At 40.5% G+C, this 17,636-nt stretch overlaps 1 protein-coding gene across 3 annotated transcripts in view; it reads left to right on the forward strand.

The window, feature by feature from the left end:
• Window positions 1–17,636, forward strand: part of rxrgb (retinoid X receptor, gamma b) — a 34,915-nt gene that overhangs the window by 12,250 nt on the left and 5,029 nt on the right. For 2 of the 3 annotated variants that reach the window (XM_028586943.1, XM_028586941.1), the window contains exons 2-4: window positions 10,719–10,945; window positions 14,392–14,536; window positions 17,415–17,606. In XM_028586943.1, coding sequence (XP_028442744.1) covers window positions 10,719–10,945; window positions 14,392–14,536; window positions 17,415–17,606 — 564 coding nt within the window. The remainder of the gene's footprint in view (window positions 1–10,718; window positions 10,946–14,391; window positions 14,537–17,414; window positions 17,607–17,636) is intronic. The other variant, XM_028586942.1, reaches the window with a different exon arrangement.

Raw genomic sequence — 17,636 nt, forward strand, 5'->3', positions numbered from 1 at the left:
TAAGCTGGTTGATGAATCTGACTGTCTTTTTAGTATCTGGTCACAGATCCAGAGGTCAGGTCGCCCTGGTCACACTCACTTGGTCACAGCATGAGCTAAGTGGGTTAGTGTGTATTCTGTGTGTGTGTGTGTGTGTGTGTTAATGGCACATACCCATCTCTCCATAGCCCTCTGTAGCAGTGAGACAATACTTCAGATGATGCTTCGGTTTGCATCGGGCCTTTCAGTCCACCTGTTTGTTTGTTTTCCAGGAGTGCTTGGTCAGCCTGTTCTGCCTGTCTATTAGCTCTTGTTGTTTAAGGTCCAAAATTTTTGATCACTTACAAAACAGTCTTTATCTCGTCCCTGTCTCAGCCCTGGCCTCCTCATCGATCCTATGCCTCTGTGTAAAAAGTATCCCGCTAGCCAGTCTGTGGTGTTTGTGAATGTGAGGACACGGCAGCAATGGCCTACATATGGGAAATACAATATGATGATGTGCACTTTATGTTCATTTGTTTGACATTTTATGTTATTTGTTTGACGCTATGCTATAGGGAAACTACATAGCGAGGCGGGATACAGTAGATGGAAATGGAGGTATTTCTCTTCTTTTCATGTAAAGCGAGTTCTCTAGAGAGTTCACTCAGTTTGCCAGCTCAAGTGCTTGTGTTGTCACAGCAGTATCCCTTTATTATTATTAATATTTTCAACAAGAGAGGAATGCTATACACAGTATATGTTCAACTGATGTTATGGGCTATATGTTTTTTGCCTTTAAACTCCAAAAAAGTCAGAAAATTGATCAGGTTACCTTGAAGCAGCTTTGGACAGTTTGCTGTTTATTTAACAGTAGAGAATATCTTTTCTCAATAGGGAATATATTATTTTCTCTCACCAATAACTATTTCAATCTCCTCAGTCGCAGCAGTGCAAAAAACAAACAGGCGTTTTTTCTAAATCATGGATCTAATGTTCTCAGCCAGGCGGAGAGATTAGGCGTGTGTGGTGGTGGGATCATGTGAGCGTTGGGGAGGGGTGCCGTTTCGAAAAGCGGGACACAATGCGCAGCCCCATCCACCCATCGTCCCTTCCATCCATTCATCCATCCATTGCTCTCTTCCTTCCTATCTGGCTCTGTCCCTGTCTCTGTCCCCTCCTCGGCCTCCCACCTTCTTGACAGCTGGCCCGCTGAGCTGCAGATACTTACCCAGGGATAAGAGGATTTACTGACACAATTGATCAGACATCAACCTCATTTAGCACAGAAATGAATGTTCAAAGGGTGGTGATTTTGTACTAGTGTGTGTTTTTTTCTTTTCTAATGTGAAAGACGACGAGTGTGTGTGCACGCTGGGAGTGTGTGTGTATCAGACGAGGGTTCATGGCTGGCGCTCATGAGCGGGATTGGCAGCGAAGGGATTTCTTAATTACATGTCCGCTGTATCTAATGAGCTCCACAGGCTATCCGTCTGATTACTTTAAGATGCGTTCTGCTCTGTCACTTGGTCACTGTCAGCCTCAAATATGGGCATGAGAACACACACACAAACACACACACACATGCAGACACATAACAGACATAGGTATTAAACAGATCGATGCACACGCTGAGGATCCGTCTTTATGGGGGCTAATCTGGTAGAAATTGTTTTGTTGTCGATCTGCTGCTCTGACCCCTCGTCACTCACTGCACACCCCCCCCCCCCCCCCCACACACACACACACACACACACACACGCACACACACACACAATATACACTCCCAGTACTGGTCTGTTTCTCCAGACAGGAGATATTATTAGCTAGGGGGCCATGGGTTTATTGAATTACCACACAGTGAAGTGCTCCATCCAGCCACTACCCAGTAATTAACAGTAAGGGATTTAGAGGGTTTGCGGTCTGTGATGTTTCTTTCAACCTGTTGATCGGCACATCAGTGTGATACATTTGTGGCTTAGGCTGTTCTCGGCCACAAATGTGAGAATAAATTGTGTTTGACCTACATAAATGATCACCTAAAGCATGCAGCAGCTGTTTGATGGTGATGATGATGTGGCATTGGTGCTCTGTGTATACAGGGAATCTGAAATAGTTTACACTGTTTCAGATTACTTGTTTACATTGTGATATAATAAATAATGATTTAAGCATTTTCCTGTGTATATCCAGTGTATACAATGGAAAAATATTAACGCGAAGAGGGAGAAATGCAGTTTACTGATCAAAGTTCATTGTGGGACTGCATTTTTTTCACTATTGATTCAATTTGTCAATTATTACTTTGCCAATTTTTTCTTTATGAAAATGCCAGGAAGTAGTGAAAATGCCTTTGACAGTTTTCCAAAGCCCATGCTCAGTTTGCTTGTTTTGTCCGACCAACAGTCCAAAACCCAACATTTTTTTATTTATTATTTAAAAAAACAGAGAAAAGCAGCAACTATTGAGCCATGTGTGTCAGTGCATATATATATATATATATCGTATTCTGTGGGAGACCAGATATATATCTTAAATCCAGATATAAATACAGTTCCTACACTATTGTCACCAAGACAAATCCTTGTATATATAGTTGTTATAATGATTTCACAACAGGAATGAACAATAAAATGAATGTAGCAAAATAGCCTATTTTAATACTATCTTACTAAATAGTTTATTCAAATAACTTCTATAACATTATACTCAAAATGTCTACAAAACATTTAGTAAACAAACCAGCCCACAGTTCAGTCCAGAATCATTAACTGGTCATACTATAATTAATTAGGACAAACATATCAAAGGTGAGCCTGAAAGAAAATGTCATATGCTGAAAAAATTTTATTTTTACATGTATTGCTGTTGAAGCTAAGTTATGATGATTAGTGAACATCATCCATCCTTTATTCATATCAAACTTTGATACTGGTCTACTGTTGTTTTAATGGCATTATGTTAGTCGCTGAAGATTCACTTTATTGTGCGTCCCCTCGCTGCAGTCATTTCTGAGAATGATCAGTGTAACTGCTGCAGATAGGAACTTTTTTGACCTTGGTTCAGGAGTTTGGCAACATCCTTTGATGTGCACCGCCGGTGGTCAAAGGTGCCCTTCACTGCACTGTCTGTTTGTTTTGCTTTCAAATAGATGCTTGTGTTGCTGCAGCACTGTATAGGTTCAAACAGAGACTGACAGGAAGCACTGGAACTAAATATGTGTCTTATGATATTGCAAGCTGTTTATGAAAAACCTCCCAGTGCTTGCTAATGTACCGTCCTCTGCTGTGCAATGTGTGATAGGCATGTACCTTCCAGAGGCTTCTCTGTATAGAAGTGATTTACATAGAATAGAGATGGAACAGCCGGTTGAGTAAGGTCATTCAAGGATAGGCCCCATTGAGCCGCTCTGGGACGATTTATGCTTCCTCCGCTAAACATGTTGGCCTCCTTCCACACAAACACAAATACACACTCCTTTCACAAAGCATGCACAACTCGCTGGTCATTCCCTTTTAGGCATTCCACCAGCTGACTGTCCATGTGCTTCTGTGCTCTACTGTCTACTGCAGCAACAAAGACTCTCAAGTCTGGACAGAATGCAGCCATCTTTGGTTTTGTCTCAAACATGCAGGTTATGTTTAAAGGGATACGCCACCATTAAAATAGTCAAAATAGGGCTTATCACGGTCTTCCTTAGCTGCAGATAGGTGGGCCAATGCATTTTTTGTGCATGCATTGTTTTGGTCCGGTAAAACACCGGCAGCGCCACCGCTAGTTAGCTTAGCTTAGTGAATGGAATTCTAGCATGTTGTGAGTAAAAGTGAGCCAACAAAAGACAAAAAACTAAACTTAATTACTTGCACTGAGACATAAAATGCATTGGCCCACCTATCTACAGCTAGGGGAGACCGTGATAAGCCCTATTTCAACAAACGGTGGCGTATTCCTTTAAGACGTTTCCAATGTCATGTTGTAGGAAACTAGCCCTTCACCATGACAGAGACTGAGTAAGTTTCAAATAGGAACTGCAACTCATGACTATTATTTTATTATTGATCGGTTGTTTTTTAATTGGTTTATCTAGAAAATATCCGAAACTTTGCTGGTCAAAAGATATCTGAGCTTAAGATGACCCAACATTGCAAAATCCAGAGATTTTCAATTAACAATGCTATAAAACATCAAGCTGCAAATCCACACATTTGAAAAGCTGGAACCAAAGAACAATCAAAATGTTGTCAATAAATGTTCAACTAATCGATTAATTGGCTAATCACCTCAGTTTTAGTTTTTATGTTATTAATCTGCTAGCAGCAATTGCTATTCTGAAGGGGCTGGGGGGCTGTAATATTAAGCCTGGACCCCAATGCTGGACCCCCTAACTAGACTGTCTTTAAGAAGATCTGTTTCAAAGCTATAATGAAGATACTAGTATCATATCAAACAGGACTGCTTAAGGCATCCATTGGTACTAGAGTGTCAGGAAGGGCTAAAGGCTATTTAGGCTATTTTGGCGAGGGAAAAACTGGCACGGGCATTTTCAAAGCAGTCCCTTTATCTCTCACTTCTAGATATCTGAATGAAAATGGGTTCTATATCCACGAGTCTCCCCTTTACAGACATGCCCACTTAATGCTACTCCAATGCAGTTTTTCTCATGCATTATAAATGTCTTATTTTTGCCTATTCTAAAATAGTGAATTTGAATTCATATTATATAGCATGCTGGGGTCCTTAAACAGTCTAAGGATTGCTAAAATTGGGTATGACTGGAAAGCTGAGACTGTTGTGGATATAATGAGCCCAATGTTATTCCTGTAGGATGAATGTTATTTCATTGTACTGAATCAATTTTTTGAGACTTGACCTCACTGTATAAAATGACTTGTTGTGACCTCGAGGATAATGACGGCCTCATGAAACTTTGCAACCACAAACTAGAGACCCAGAGCATTTAGAAGATGTATGACTTTTCTATAGAAATTGACAATAAGTAGTTTTTGAGCAGTTCCAGAAAAGTAGTCCAAAAGTATCCAATTGCCCAAAAAAAAAAAAAAAAAAAAAACCTTGTGAGATCAATGTTGTTGTCAGACACTTTTAATTACAGTCTGAGCCGGTCAGTGGCAAAACAAACACTTTTAGAAGACAAAAATTGAGAGTGCACAATTGCCCCAGTTTTCAGAGTTGAGAAGCTCCATGAAGTGAAGCGACAGGCAGCAGGCGCCTTCCCTGGCGTTATGCTCAGAGACCCCGCTGTAAGCTGGAGGTCTCTCAGACCGGTCTCGTAAATTACAGGCTTTTATTTCGCCATTTTGGAGTTAAACTCCACAAGCGGGCTTGACGACCTTGCTGCCTGATGGTCACACACACACACACACACACACACACAGACACACGTCCACAGCGCAGCAGGCAGAGGCGGGGGAGAGAGAGATACCCGTTTCTCTTCGGGAGACTTGTTTAAATTATGAAAAATATGCTAGCTATATATATATATATATATATATATATATATGTATGTATATATGTATGTTTTAATGCTATAGATAGACCGTTGCTGTGGTTGCATCACTCCCTTACCCCTCCTATAGTCCCTATGGCCACTTGGCCAGTGCAAATGGAAAAAATGGTATTGGGTGAGAGCAGTTAGTAGATCGGCTTAGAAGTGGACTTTTCCTATAACTATGTTCCTGTAACTACTTGGTCAGAAAGCGGCTTATGAGACACAAATGCATGGGGAAATGGGGTCCAGGTTAAAAAAAAAACAATGCAATTACCCTTTATTCACAGCATGGATTTTTCTACGTTGTTCCTCAAGTTCTTGGTCCCTTAATGTGGCATTTTGGAGGGATTTTTACCATTTTCATAAATTATTGAGATTTGAAATGGTCTAGAATCGTCACTGTTCTCGGCCAGAGCAAATTCTGTCCTGATCATCTCGAAAATCCCTCACCTGGACATTTTGTGTGAGTGCATTATTGATCAGAAACAGTAAATTTGAGTTCTGGTTGGGGCTACTGTCTGGCTTGAATGACCTGATTTCAAGCTTATGAGAAAGTGGAAAAGTATAGACACAATTTGGCACAAAAGGAAAGAATATGAACATCTGTACACTGCTGCTAGTTGTGAGTTTAGTTTTAAACGGTGCCTGTCTACCCCACCAGTCTGTGTTCTTACTGTTTCAGATCTCAACCTTTATCTTGCCATCTTTTCATCTGGCCTAGGCAGAATACTTGTTGGTCTGCGAGAGCACATTGGCAAATTGTTGGCTGGAGTGACGATACCCCCGTTACTATGTCTCCTACTCAGCACTTCTAGAATAGAATAGATCTTTTACGAACCCCGAAGGGAATTTGTCATGCACATAAAGAGAGGGGTCAGTGCACAAAATCAGACACAGTACATGCTGTACAGTCCTCATCCATTACATAAGCTCGTTATTTAGATGAATCTCTTCTCCAAAAAGCTGGAACTACACTCCCGCCATTGTAGAATTTAAAACTAGGTAGTGCTTACGGGCAGTAGCATACCGTTTAAAGGGTTTGGTGTATTACACTACACTACACTACAATATATCTTGTGTGTCCAGTCAGCTCTGTGGGACAGAGGGAGGCCCAAATACACATTTGCCTGCCAGGGTTCACTCATGGAGGGTTGGAGAAAGTGGGAGAATAAGAGAGGGGGTGGAGGCTATAGTCTCTGCACTAAACAGGAAGTTGCACAACATCTGTTCCTTGGCATACAGAGAGGGAGTGAATGACCAGCTGTGTGTTTTACAGTGTGTCCTCATGTTAAAAAAAAATGCATCCAGGCAGACAATGTGACATTCCTCTCTGTTTCCCTATTCCTTGAAATTTGAAAGCAACTATCTTGCATTACTCAAACTTTCCATTCCCTTAAAATAGAGTCATATCCAGTGGGGAAGAAACTAATGGGGGGGGGGGGGTTAAATCACTGCCAAAGGTTAAGTATCAGAGCAACATTTCAAAACAATTGCAAAGTATTTAGCAAACAGTTCTGTTTAACTTTCAAAACGCCTGCAAACTGAAGTCACAGGCAGAGATAGTCCAAACATTATTTGTGCACACAAGCAATTATTTCTCAGAAATAGACACCAAGAAACACATCTTTGTAAACTTAGGAGATGCTCCTGTGACACCCACTGCCTGTGGGCCAGTAGATCTTTTGATATTTTCCATGAAGTTAATCTCACAGCGTCAAATGAGATCCTTATTTGTGTATTCCATATAAAAAAACAGTTTCAAAGTGGTTACAGAAACAGGAAAGACCACATGATAGGATATGTGACATTCAAATAAAGAACCAAAGAAAGCCATAAGAGGTCAAAAGCAATTTTCACCCTAATATGTACTCTTCCTTGTATGTCTAGGCGTTACACGTCATTATCATAGGAAAATAGTTTTGTTCACCCCCAAAAAATCCTGCAGTAGCAACTAATTTCTCTATACCAGCTAAAACTTAGAAACCGTGATGTGGAAAAGTAAATTTAAACTAGATGTCAAAACTAATGAAACTAGTTATTCTCGATAATGCTCAGCACATGATGGCTGCATCACCAGGGGTAAGATTTGTCTTAAAGATCCCATATTATGCAAATTTTCAGCTTATCATTTGTTTTTTGGGTCTCACTAGAACTTGTTTCTATTCTTTAATGTTCAAAAACACATTGTTTTTCTCATACTGTTTGTCTGAATAAACCTGTATTCACCCTCCTTCTGAAACACACAATTTTTTGTCTCTTTAAGCCCCCCTCCCGAAAAGCCCAGTCTGCTCTGATTGGTCAGCATTTCTGGGTCTTCTGCAAATGTGCTCTCGGAGTCTCCGCACCGTCTTCACAGCCAAGGAATGACTGTAATGGCACGGTAGCGGCACTTTCTACCAAGATATATATATCTTGCATTATATATATATAATATATATATATATTTATAGTTGTGACATCACAACCATACGGAAGTCCAGACAGTTTGTTTAAAGGCATAGTTTCTGGCAATGTGCATTTCTCTGTGGATTAAGCCTTTTGATATTTTATGGTATTTATATATCACCAAATCTCACTTTTACGATATGGGACCTTTAAATAGAGTCTCCTACAACATATACTGACAAGTGTAATGATACAGATAAAGATGTGATAACAAATAAATAGAGCTGAGGTTGAAAAAAGTGGACCTTTGATTTAAGATTAGATAAGCCTTTATTGATCCCCAGAGGAGAGATGATTAAACAAAACAAGTCTGTATAAGTCTTCAGACAGCATTGGTTGTAAAGAAACATCACTGAGTTTCCATGCACAGATGGATCCTCTCATTCAGGTTAAATCTTTAGGCTCGAGGAATTACAAATAGGGAACTGAAATGCTGCAATTGAACACATGTGAGGTTCAATGATCAGCTTGGAACCAGAGAAATTATCAATACAATCTTGTCTTGTTATTTACACTTTTAATCTGTTTGCTAATTAGTGAGACAAAACAAGCTCCCTCTTGTTGGGCCGTGAGTGGCAACAGTGAATCTGTGCTAATATAAAATGGATTTTCAAGTGGCAAGGGGATTGCATTATCGTTGAAAAGTTTATATTTCCTGAAAATGTATATATAATACAAAATCAGCTTTGCAAAGGTATATTTTTGTAATGCTTATCAATGATGGATTGTGTGTTTTAATGGATTTCTGATCTCTGAGCACCCTGTTGAGCTTTATGGTAGAAAAAGAAGAAATATAACCTTTTTGCATCTTTTAAGTAACCGTGTGTGTGTGTGTGTGTGTGTGTGTGTGTGTGTGTGTGTGTGTGTGTGTGTGTGTGTGTGTGTGTGTGTGTGAAAGTGGGGGATGGTGCACTGACACACAAGCACAAGCTTTTGAATTTTTCCGAGCATTAGATCAGTCCAAATGTGCATAATGGTGGCATGTATTTCTTCATCAGTATAATTTTGCTCAGAAAACCCCAGTTTTATTCATTTCTTTGAGTCATAGCAGTGAGACAGACTGCTTATTGCATCTGTCTGTCACTGAACAAGCAGTGACAGACAGCCTGTGGCAGTATACAACGAGTACAGCACATGTTGGTCCTTACATGTGCATTCTGTATGTGTATGTTGGTATTTGTAGTATGTGTTGATGATGAATGATTGTCCTCACAACTACAGCACATGCATGAATTTACACACCACGCCCTGTTACACAGTTGACTGACAGCTTTTCTAAGTAGGTCATCTATGTAAATGCCAGCCTGTCAGTTTACATCATTGGATGCAAAGCAAAGTCAGCACCCTCTGACCAAAATCAGCAGAGCTTCATCACTCTGTGTAGCCATATTTACACAACACTGACTGCATAAATACACGCTAATGCACGGTTAGTCGACAATATATTCTCGGATTCTCAGGTTTGTTTAAAGGTGCAGTAAGCAATGCTGCGTGAAGATTGTTGATAGTTAAACTCAACTGCCATACAAATACAACCCCCACCCCTTCAGAATCTCCGCCCCCCCAGATTCATGGACGGGCATTGCCATAGCAACCACTTCTGTTAGTGTCTCTGCTGACTAAACGAAATATGTCAGAGTCGATGTTAGCCCATGTTAAGTTGTGGATTAGAAACTGTCGCTCCTGCTGTAAACAACAGTAAACAATATATAACGGACGAGGTTAAACTGACCTATTGAAAACAGCAAACAGTGAAACAGCAAAGCTAATGTTATTACTCATTTGTCCATAACGGCAAGAGGTTTCTGCCGTGTTGAAACCATGGTTGAAACACCTCATCGATGTTAACAAGGCTCTTCCTCCTTTCCCGTTCATACAACTTCTTTAATTTGTATTCTATAGTCCTTTTGCTGTTTCGCTGCCAACTCTTCCTGTTGATAACTCCTGGCCGGCGCTGCCTCCCCCCGCCCCCATCACTTGTTTGCACGCGCCACCTGGTGCTGATTGGGTGGAATAGTGTTGTTTGGCTCGTGCTCACCTTTCTGTTTTTTTTTCCATTTACACAGCCAGGGCTGTGTAGGAACACCAGATTTTTTTTTCAGCGCACACAAAATAGAGAGCTAGCTGACCGTGAGGAGATATTCGCTGAATTAGAAAAAAGATGTATTAGATCAACATCGCTTACTATATTTTTTAATCTATTTATATGCCGCTTATTTTAAAGTGTGATATGTTGTGGGATCTTAAAGCTACTATAGTCCATATTTTTATATGGACTATAGCAACTGGATTAAATTCAATCAAAACTATGTGCATATTATATGTGCAGAAATTATTCAACCATGCAGCTCTACTGAGCGTTTTTGTGTTTTTCAGCTCATTTTGTTTTTTACCGCCATAGATTCTCACTGCTGTCATAAGTGTTGTTTCTAGCCACTGCAGGCAGCTGTTTTAAGCTAAAAAGCTCTGATAAACCCACTGTGCACTACCTGCTCAGCACCAAATGGCAGTCTTTATAAGGTGCTTATATGTCAGTGTTTACAGCTTGCTTAAATCACTTATGAGCAGCTTTAAGCAATATGATTTTTTTTGGATGTATTTTTAAAACGTGGCTTGTTTGCATTATTTTGTTTGACATGATACACAAAGTTCCGCGTTCAGCAGGTCATTGATGAGGCCAAAGTTAGAAGGATTTGTTATAATGGATGCATTCGATTGTGTATGTGTACCTAATCAACTGTTAACTTAGTTGATATATTTCTATTCTGTTTCTCCTCATTCTTGGTAACACGTTCTCCTTCTCCTCCAGACTCGGGGCCAATGACCCACACCCACTCTCCTCCCATGGGTGGCATGGTCGGCCACCCGTCAGTCATCAGCACCTCCAGGCCCTTACTGTCCCCCATGTCAGGCTTGGGCTCACCAATGAACGGCCTGGCCTCACCCTACCCCGTCATTACATCTTCTCTGGGCTCGCCCTCTATATCATTGCCGTCCACGCCCAACATGAACTTTGGACCACTCGGCAGTCCACAGGTGAGAAAATGTGTGGGTGCTCTAATGGTCAACAAATAGCTATGGTCATTGTCTTGAAAGGAACTTGAAGAAAATATACCTTTGTACTTAAAATTAATAGAAGGTTTATATTCAAATTATGTGTGAATTTGAGTTGTGATAAAAAGTTGTAATTCACCCTCGGTTGGTTTATCTGCTATCCTTTGCCATGCCTTTCAAAAACTACCTCTTTAGTTAGTGAAAACTTAAAGTGCCCATATTATGAAACAAAATCACTTTTTCTTGGATTTGGGGTGTTACTTTGTGTCTGTGGTGCTTCCACACGCATACAAACTTGGAAAAGAAACCATCCATGCCGTTTTGAGTGAGATATGGTTTCTGAATGTGTCCTGCCTTCAGTCTCTGGGTGAGCTGTTCAAAATCTGCACGGCTTTCCACATCAGTAGCCGAGACAAGGTAGCTAACCGCTAGCATGCTACCTCGTTCTCAATGGCAAACTACTGCTACAACACACACAAGTTCACCATAATCTACAAAAGAACTACTTGCATGTCCCTGTTCTGCAGGTATTCCACGCAAAGTTGGAAGTGCGCCCTCGTTTAGTAGAAGTCTCCCAGCTAATCCTGCCTTGTAACTGATCGAAGTTAGAGAAACATCCTTTCTTTTGCTGTCTATGGAAACAGCTTATGATCCTTACCTAGCTGCATGTGCGAGTGCCAACAAAGATGATACAGAAGTAAGATGTCTCACTCTGTTGCTAAAACAGAGACTTGAACACACAGGGTGAAAAGATGATCTGCAACAATGTGCAGTACAACAAAAATTTGGTGTTTATTGAAAATTAAACCATGTAAACCTATTCTGGTACAACCTCAAAATACAATTATGAACCTGAAAATGAGCTTAATATGAGCACTTTAAACAATATTCAGAAAGACATTACGAAACATTAAACAAGGTGCTTTGAAACAGAGTTAATGTGTTTAAATTAGTCCTCAACACTAACTTTCTATTTATTCATATTCTTTCAAATTTCTACCTTCGGCAAGCTCGGCCCGCTTTAAACTATCATGTTCTTTGGTCGATCATGTGCCTCTCAGTCAGGAATCTCCAACAACAGTCGGGAGGTTGAAGGTTGGGCATATCCAATGTGTTTGGCTGGCAAAGCGTGGCTTTCCACTCTCTCCCCTACCCTTCTACTGACCTTTAAACTTCTCGCCCTAAAGGTCATTCCTGAGTTCTGTGTTACTGCTGTCATGCGGGGGGACTTAAGGCGCAGTCTGTCTGTTAGCCCGTTAATGGATTACTGAGAGAACGGAAAAAGAGAAAAAAAGCAGCCCCCATTTTCTTTTGATTTGTTCTCTCTTTCTCACCATTTCTCCTATTCATATTTTTTTTACCACACTCTCTCTTCCCTTGTCACTTTAGGATACCGGAGTTGTTCATGATTATGACACAGCTCCTTTCACTGTGAGGTTGCATCTTTTAGATTGCATAAATAATAGACAGAAACACCCATAAGACTGCCCTTTCTTTCACTGTCTTGCACAAAGGACTACAAGAGAGAGATCTAATGGAGCTGCTTTCTTTAAGTGGTCTCTTGAATGAACTACAAACCACACAAGGCTCAGTGTTTTGATGATCACCCGTACATACAGAAACACATAGAGTGCTTCAGAGGCTGGATCGAGGCCAGTGCTGCAGGGAACAGCAGACAATGATATAAATTGGTTCAATCACAGTATGGATCTGTGCCTTAAGGGGCAGCCAGGGTTGATGATATTGTACGGACTAACCATCTTTTCACTGCTCGCCAACAACCAGTGACCAAGACTCAATCGGGTCATTGTGTCATGCAACATCTCATACTATACTATTTCCTTGGGTGAACTGAAGTTCATGAGCAGTGCTGGGCTGACAGAAGCATAAGCAAATACCATTACCGATTTAATTACTGATTAATCATTTGGTCCAAAAAATGACAGAAAAAAAGTTGAAAAAATGCCCATTACAATTTCCCAAAGCCCACGTTGACATGCCTGTTATGTCTGACCAACAATCTAAAACCCAATGACATTTAGTTAAAAATAAATGACAGTGGAGGCGCGTGTCTCTTGTAAACGTTACATATGTGATGCAGTGTGGTCCTCATAGCATGTGTTGTATAAAGAATTTATGATGCATCAATAATCCATATACAGTGCTTGTAGCACTTTTCTAAAGAAGCATGTTGTCTGTCTAAAGCGACATGTCTGAACAACTGTTTGAATGCACCACAAGTATTTTCAATCCATACATGTGTAAAATGATTTATTTGCAAATATTCTGCGCTCAAGAGGAATAGCTGCTCATTATTTATTGACTCACATAAGCAAGTACGCAGGGGGTTCAATGCTCATTTAAGTGTGTCGGCCTTTGAAGCATCTACAGCAGGAGTTGTTTGCAGTGCAGAGAACTAGTGAGCTCCAGGAAAACTGAAAGAAAAGAAAAAAAGATGTTTTGTATACTCTCCTCTGCTGTCAGGGTCACAGGCCTGAGTTAAGTCTGCCATTGGAGGATATTCAGAAGAGAGTGCACGTTGTAAATAAGTGATAGGAAGAGCCTGAGGTGACTGTGGGAACGATGTCCTATATGCTTCGCAGCATCAAATATATAGGGCAGCAGGGCATGTGTAGGTCAGTCTTGTTGTTTCCACTCAAGATTGCAGATGTTTACAACAACAACTAAACAAAAACAAAAAATGCAAAGCACAATAATGGAATGCGGTCAGGCGGTCATCAGCGGGAGACGGTCAAAGGGCGAAAAGATGATAAGAGCGAAAAAAAGAGGAAACAGGACTTGTTCCGCGGTCCCGAACACGTTTCCCTCATTTAAGAGGTTTCAGCGGTGACATATGAGATGTGTTAATGTCTCAGAGTCCCTTTAATTCAGGTTTGAATTGTTGTGGTGCCATTATAAGAAGCTCGTGATCAATGAAAACAAGCATTTGGACTGGTGAAACTAATTGTGTATGGATCAGAAGTGCAATGTCTTTAACAACTTTAACTTATTCTCAGAAATTGGAAGACCCTACACACTAGCGCCCTCTGCTGTTTGTGTCTGAGAACTGCTTTTTCTGCACACGTGACTCCTCTCGTACGCCTCTCCTTGTCAACAAACACTAAAAAACCTGTATGACAAGCCTCTGACAGAAGCCTCTGCACCACCCACTTACCCAGCATGTGATCGCACCCTGCACTTTCACAATAAAGGGTGTGGGTGGGGAAAAGAAAAAAATATAATGGGTGAGCGGAAGACAAAATGTGAAAATAGAGGAAGGGGGAGAGTGTCATGAGACGGCCTCTGCACTTTTCACTCTTACTTCCCCTCCGCTTCCTCCTCGGCTCGTTCAGTCCTGGCCACCTCAGCTTCAACTATTTGTCTCTGTTGTCTCTGTTCTCTGTTCTGTCTTCCTGTCATACTGTCAGATGAACTCTATGAACAGTGTAAGCAGCTCGGAGGACATCAAGCCTCCGCCGGGCCTACAGAACCTGGGAAACATCAACTACCAGTGTACGAGCCCCGGGGGAATGTCAAAGCACATCTGCTCCATTTGCGGGGACCGCTCCTCAGGTAATGTTAGAGGGTGAGGAGGGGGGAGAGGGAAGGGCAAACAAACTACACTCCCACTCATCACTCAACATCGCCACCCTGATAACTGAAGGAAAGTATCTTTTTAGGTATTTTGTCAGTTTTATCAGTGCAATGTTGATTTGCTCTTTGATAACCTTGACTGTAAAACTCGTAAAGTTATTGCACCTGAAACAAGAAAGCACCGTGGAGAAATAGCCCAGCTGTTAAAAGTAAAGAGAATGCAGGAAAGCTGAGCGCAAATGGAGAATAAGCAATCCTCAGATGTATTACAACATCTTTAAAGAGAGGCTCCATATTCACAATTGTGAAATAAATGAGGCTAGACAAACCTTTTTCTCTAACATTAACAGGAATATTGTGCCTTGTTTACCACTGTTATGAAGCAAACTAATCCCCTAACATGGTTAGCCACTGACTTCCTATCTCTAAATGAGTGTAAAGAGTTTGCAACTTTTTCTAGTAAAGAAAAAATCTGAAAAATATCAGAGTCGCTATAAATTCCTACATGTCAAACAGTAAGAACCAGACGGCAACTGCAACCGCATAACAACAATTGGGCGAGATTGTTAACGTTTAAAAATCTGGAGGATTTAGTGAAGCGTCTTAATTTATCCACCTGCTGTCATGACATCCTGCCGATCAGCTCTTTCAAAAATGTTTTCACTCACTCCTCTCAGGCATTTTTCCAAAAACACTGACAACTGCAGTTGTTAAGCCACTTCTAAAGAAAGGCAACCTGGACAGGTTGAAAGATTTCAATCTGGCTTCAGACCTCATCACAGCACTGCTAAATGATAGTCATCTGAATACGGATTCAGGTAAAACATCAGTTTTGGCTGCTGCTTTATCTCAGCGAGCCTTTGCTACTGTGTCTCAAAGGCAGGGGCTATGTTGTTGTGGTTGGTGATCATAAATGCCTTGCCTAGCATTTGGGCTGTTGCTAAGATCTCTTAATTGTTTTTGTGTATTTACGAAGGGAGTGTCATTCTGAAGTGAAAGGCTACATGCTTTCAATAGTGATTCCAAAGATGTACCTAAATACAGATTCACCATCTGGGAGCTGTTTCACAAAAGCAGAATTTATAAATCCAGGATAACCGATAAAGTGAGGCTTGACCTAGTCTAATCTGTGCATCCTGGCTTGGTGCGTTTCACGAAGGCCAAGCCAGGCTGAGGAGGTGCGATTAGGTCAAGCCAGGCTGAAGTAATTTGGATAGATGCGTGCTCACGGCTTTCTTTAACAGAGCACGAGGTTGATCACAGATTTACTGATGCCAAAATGGAGAATACGCATTGTACATACTTTACACAGAGTGAGCAGCACCTTCTTATGGAAGCATGATAACATATACATTAACTGACCACTGCTCTGAATTGAAACCGTCATAATCATACCATTCAAGGATTAAGGCTACTAATCATTTGCACCAATTAACAGTTGTACTCTTTGCCTTAAAAGTAAGCAGAAGATAATGTTACTCAGGAAATTTACCATGAAGATCAATTTTCTATAATGCTAGAATATGATGCTTAAATATCTCTTTCACTCTGTTTCTCCCTCTCTCTCATGGGCTAAAATATAAATTACCTAAGTCATATTAACTTCCACTGCTCGCTTTTAATGCAAAGTGTACAACTGTACATTGCAAATGACAGTGACTCATTGAATGCTTTCAGTTAAGAGCAGTAGTTCATAAATGTATATTTTTAGATATATCATTCAGTCGGCCCGCTATTATCTGCCACGCTTTTTCTCGCCTTTTTTTTTTTTTAACAGTGGCCGAGTTTCCTTCTCTACATATTATATGCTTTGCTCCCTCATATATATGGACATAGAAAAGAAAGACACTGAAGAAATTGAACTCAAATCTAGAAACATTAAAGATAATTACGTGATAAATTCCATGCACACTGTAAACATGAATGCAACAGTGAGTATAGTAATTTTCCCCAGCAAAATATAAGGTCAAAAACCATTAGGGTGTCCTCCCCTGTTGTTACATGAATGTACAATAGCCTACAACACTAGATAGTTACTGGTCCAGTGAACTAAGTCTATAATTTGGGAGGATTGTACAATTAGGATATGTTGTTAAAATTGTACACTCCTCCCAAATTATAATCCCAGTTTACTGGACAACACAAATTGTGTGCTAAGAATGCCAAATACAATGCACATGGAAGCAGAACAAACATGATCCTTTATTGTTAAAGAATAAAAAAATTGTAATCAACTAAAATAATTCTATGTGCATTGGTCCACTATAGAAACACACAGGTACAGCATTGTATGCATTGCCCTTAGTAACAGACTTCATTTAATACACAATTGAAATGTTATCAGCCTTTTGTAATTATCTCAACAATTGCCATAATATATTCATCAAACTTCTAACAACAATATGAACAGCAGTCTTCATGCAGCAATATAACAGTAACAGTGTCACATGAATAATTATAAATAATAATGGTCACAACTTTAAATAATAACAGTAGTTAACTGAACAGCAATATGCACCTGTTGTATTGTAATGCAGGCTGATAACAATAAGGTAAAAGCACTGCTGAGTGAACATAAAAGGCAGCAGGATTAATAAATCATGGCTGTTAGCCTGGTCGGGACCAGGCTAGTTGTACAGAATAAATCTCCATGGTAACTTAGGTGCATCTGCTTTTGTGAAACCGAGTCAAGGCTAAATTGAGCCAGGATAAGTGGGAAATCCCAGCTTAATCCCTTATCTTGGTTTTGTGAAATAGCCCTCTGGTCACCTTACATGTTTAAGTTTTATGCACTGGAAGATCGAGCCATATTGTTGGTTCAAAGGCAGTACTGATGTTGTGAATTGTGTTTCCACAGGAAAGCACTACGGTGTGTACAGCTGTGAGGGATGCAAAGGCTTCTTCAAGAGGACCGTACGTAAAGATCTTACCTACACGTGTCGAGACATGAAGGAGTGCCTAATTGACAAGCGCCAGCGAAACCGCTGCCAATACTGTCGCTACCAGAAGTGCCTGGCCATGGGCATGAAGAGAGAAGGTGTGTGTGCAGGTGTGATATGTTTAATAAGGATTGGTCTGG

The sequence above is a fragment of the Perca flavescens genome, chromosome 9, assembly GCF_004354835.1.
Source record: "Perca flavescens isolate YP-PL-M2 chromosome 9, PFLA_1.0, whole genome shotgun sequence".
Lineage (NCBI taxonomy): Eukaryota > Metazoa > Chordata > Actinopteri > Perciformes > Percidae > Perca > Perca flavescens.